Source organism: Pediculus humanus, genomic scaffold, assembly GCF_000006295.1.
Source record: "Pediculus humanus corporis 1103172107502 genomic scaffold, whole genome shotgun sequence".
NCBI classification, from domain to species: domain Eukaryota; kingdom Metazoa; phylum Arthropoda; class Insecta; order Psocodea; family Pediculidae; genus Pediculus; species Pediculus humanus.
Window position 1 is genome coordinate 9,718 of NW_002987118.1, and position 3,194 is coordinate 12,911.

At 25.0% G+C, this 3,194-nt stretch overlaps 1 protein-coding gene across 1 annotated transcript; it reads right to left on the bottom strand.

The window, feature by feature from the left end:
• Positions 1-397: 397 nt before the first annotated feature.
• On the bottom strand, positions 398-2,569 carry Phum_PHUM157900 (Cysteine sulfinic acid decarboxylase, putative; the record flags this gene model as incomplete). The annotated part of the gene is made up of 7 exons (XM_002424836.1): positions 398-571; positions 640-825; positions 909-1,137; positions 1,207-1,354; positions 1,441-1,663; positions 1,799-2,033; positions 2,166-2,569. 7 exons carry the CDS (start codon positions 2,567-2,569, stop codon positions 398-400), a joined length of 1,599 nt encoding a protein of 532 aa, XP_002424881.1.
• Positions 2,570-3,194: the final 625 nt, after the last annotated feature.

The window sequence follows — 3,194 nt, forward strand, 5'->3', positions numbered from 1 at the left end:
ACAACATGTTGTTGTTGCCTTGGAGAAAAAGTGATGGAGTAAATAATTGCTTTCGAAAATTCCCCTCATTTACATTGAAAACGCTCTCTGACACTTTCTTTCACTTTTGTTTTTTTTTTTTTTTTTATATAAAAATATTCTATGATAATAACTTACTTTCATTTTTAATTAAAAAAAAAAAATATTAATAATAATATTAGTTGAAGGACTATGGTTACATTTACATTTTCTTTATTTGTTTTTTTTTTTTTTTTGGTTTAAATTTTATTTATGTTACACATCCGTTAAAAGTGCATAAAAATTGCAATTAAATATTTAAAGCAATTACATTTAATTTTTTTTTTTTAAAAATATTGACATAAAAAAGTGAAAAAGTAATTTTGTACGTGATTTAAAATTAAATTGATGCTCCTGCATTTTGAATAATCGTTATAAGTCGATCCATGTCATGGGTGTCCAATCCGGAATTCACTATTACCAACCTAAAAAAGTTTGGAAGATGTCTTAGAGGTTGGTAAGTTATCATCATGGAGCCATCTTTCATCATTTTTTCTTTCATTCGAGGAGCGACCTGTAATAATTTCAAAGAAAATGTAATTATCGTAAGAAAAATTAATAAATTAATAAAAATTTTTTTACCTTGTTTAAATCATCATTATTATATTTTGAATTTTGAAGTCTAGGAGGTATGTACCAAAAACAAATATTTGTACACTCGGGTTCAGATAATACAAGTTGAAAATCAGGTTTATTTTCGATGGATTTTTTAAAATAAAGAGCTGTTTCAAATATTTTATTTATATGTTTTTCGAATCCCGAAGATCCCTAAAAAGAAGACAAAAAAAAAAAAAACCATAATTTTTTTATTCAATTAATGGTAAAAAAAAATTAGATTTTTCGTTACTCACTTTTGCTTTCCACATAAACCAAAATTTAAGGACGTCTGCTCTTCGTCCACATTGAATGTGTTTGTCACCGGTGTCATATTTGACGTCGTAAAATTTATCTTTTTGAAATAAGTAAGTAGCTTTTGCACAATGTACATTTTTTAATAAATTTTTATGTTTTGTTAAAAAAGCCGAACACTGTTGGGGAACTCCTAACAACTTATGAGGATTCCATGTCACTGAATCAGTTCTGAAAAAATATTAATTATTATTAAAATTTGTGTTTAAAATTTCAATTGTCATTAAATTACAATTTTACCTGTGAATTCCTTGTAATTTTTTTTTATGAATACTTGACATCAGGCAGCCTCCACCCCAAGCAGCATCAACATGAAACCATAATTTGTATTTTTCACATATATCAGCAATGCTATCCAATGGATCAAATGCTCCCAAAACCGTCGTTCCTAAAAAAAAAAACAAAAAAAAAAATGTTAGATTTTACAATAAATTTTAAAAAAAATTTAATACAAAAATTATAAAATTACTTAACCGGATGTGGCAGACACCATAAAAGGTGTACCTCCTTCTTGTAAAACTTTCAATATCGCTTTTTCAAGTTCTTCCGGTTTCATTTTCCCACTTTCGTCAGTCTTTATTGAAATAACATTATCAGATCCTAATCCCATAAAGGTAGCAAGTTTAACAATTGAATAGTGTGCATCTCTAGATGTAAACAATACTAAGCGTAGCCCGATACCATAAATTCCAAGTTTCTACATTTCATTACATAAAAGACTATAAGAATTTTTTTTAATGATTTTTTTTTTCTTTCACTTTTAAATAATAATAATGATAGAGAAAAAAAAAAAAATTAAAAACCTACCAAAAATCAGTCAGTTTTCTTTTACCTTAACTTGTGGAAATAAATGATATCTTGCACAACTTATACCGAATCCATTTGATATGGAACCACCGGGACAAAATGTTCCATCACCTTTACCATTGGGAAAACCGATAAATTTTCTCATTTCCTCCAATACAACTTCTTCCATAATTGAAAACACGGGTGAAACTTCGTAAGTGTAAACGCTTGGATTTAAAGCATCTGTCAGCCATTGTCCTATTAATCCGTAGGGATCAACCCTAAATTATTTAATTAAACTTCATTAATTGGAACATAAATTTATAAAATAATTTTAATTACTCTTATTGATACATAAATAATACATACAACTTGGTGTGAACCAATAAAGTTTATTAAAAGCTAAAACTTACCCCGAAAACAATTGATTAACAAAATATGGATGCCCGGTTTTAACGCTAAACTTAATTATCGTCGATATTAAATGTAATAATTTTCCTTCCGTTTCAGAATATTTATTCAAGGAAAAATCAAAGGATTTTTTTAATTTTTCCGGGTCTTGCCATTGGACAACTTTTGAATTACGATTTGTACCGTCGAAAACGGCTTCTTTCATAATAATACCGACACATTTCACAATAAAATCATAATGATATTTTTCCAATGGCAAAGACCAATGCTTTTGATTTAATTTTTCATCTTCCTTATCACTTTTATCAACGACACTATTAGTTTTTATTAAAAAATTATTATCTTCTAACAAAGATAAATTAATTATACCGAAACTTTGTTTTTGTGTAGAAATAACCGGAAACATTTTTACTGCTTTATTGATTATTATTATTATTATTTAAAAAAATAAATAAATTTTATTATTTTAATAATAATTGTTTTTTTTTTTTTTTTGTCTTTTGATAATAAAAAACAACTGAATGTATAATATAATAAAAAACAAAAACAAAAGAAAATTGCTTCACATTATTTAACTATTAATAAAAAGTGTTTGCTTAAGTGCAAAATTTAATATATAATTAGGAAAATAGTTGAATCTCAGGGACGTTTTAAATTAACATTTTTTTTTTTTTTATACTTTCAATTCTTTTTCAATTATGTAGTAGGGGTAAATTAAATATTATAATCATAAATTATGCAATAATAATAAATTCTCCTGGCAATACAAATTATTAACATAATAATATAATAAAATTTTTTAATATTAGTACCCAACCGATTTAAATTATAAAAAAAAAAAAAAAAAACAGAACACTAAAAATACTTGTAAAATTTATTCTAACGGTTAATAATTAATAACGGTTAATAATAATGATATTAAACACTCAAAAAACAAACAAACAAACAAACAAATCACTATATTTTGTTTTTTTGTTTTGAACGTTTAAATAAATAAATTAATTAATTAAAAATTGTTTTAACCCAATTTA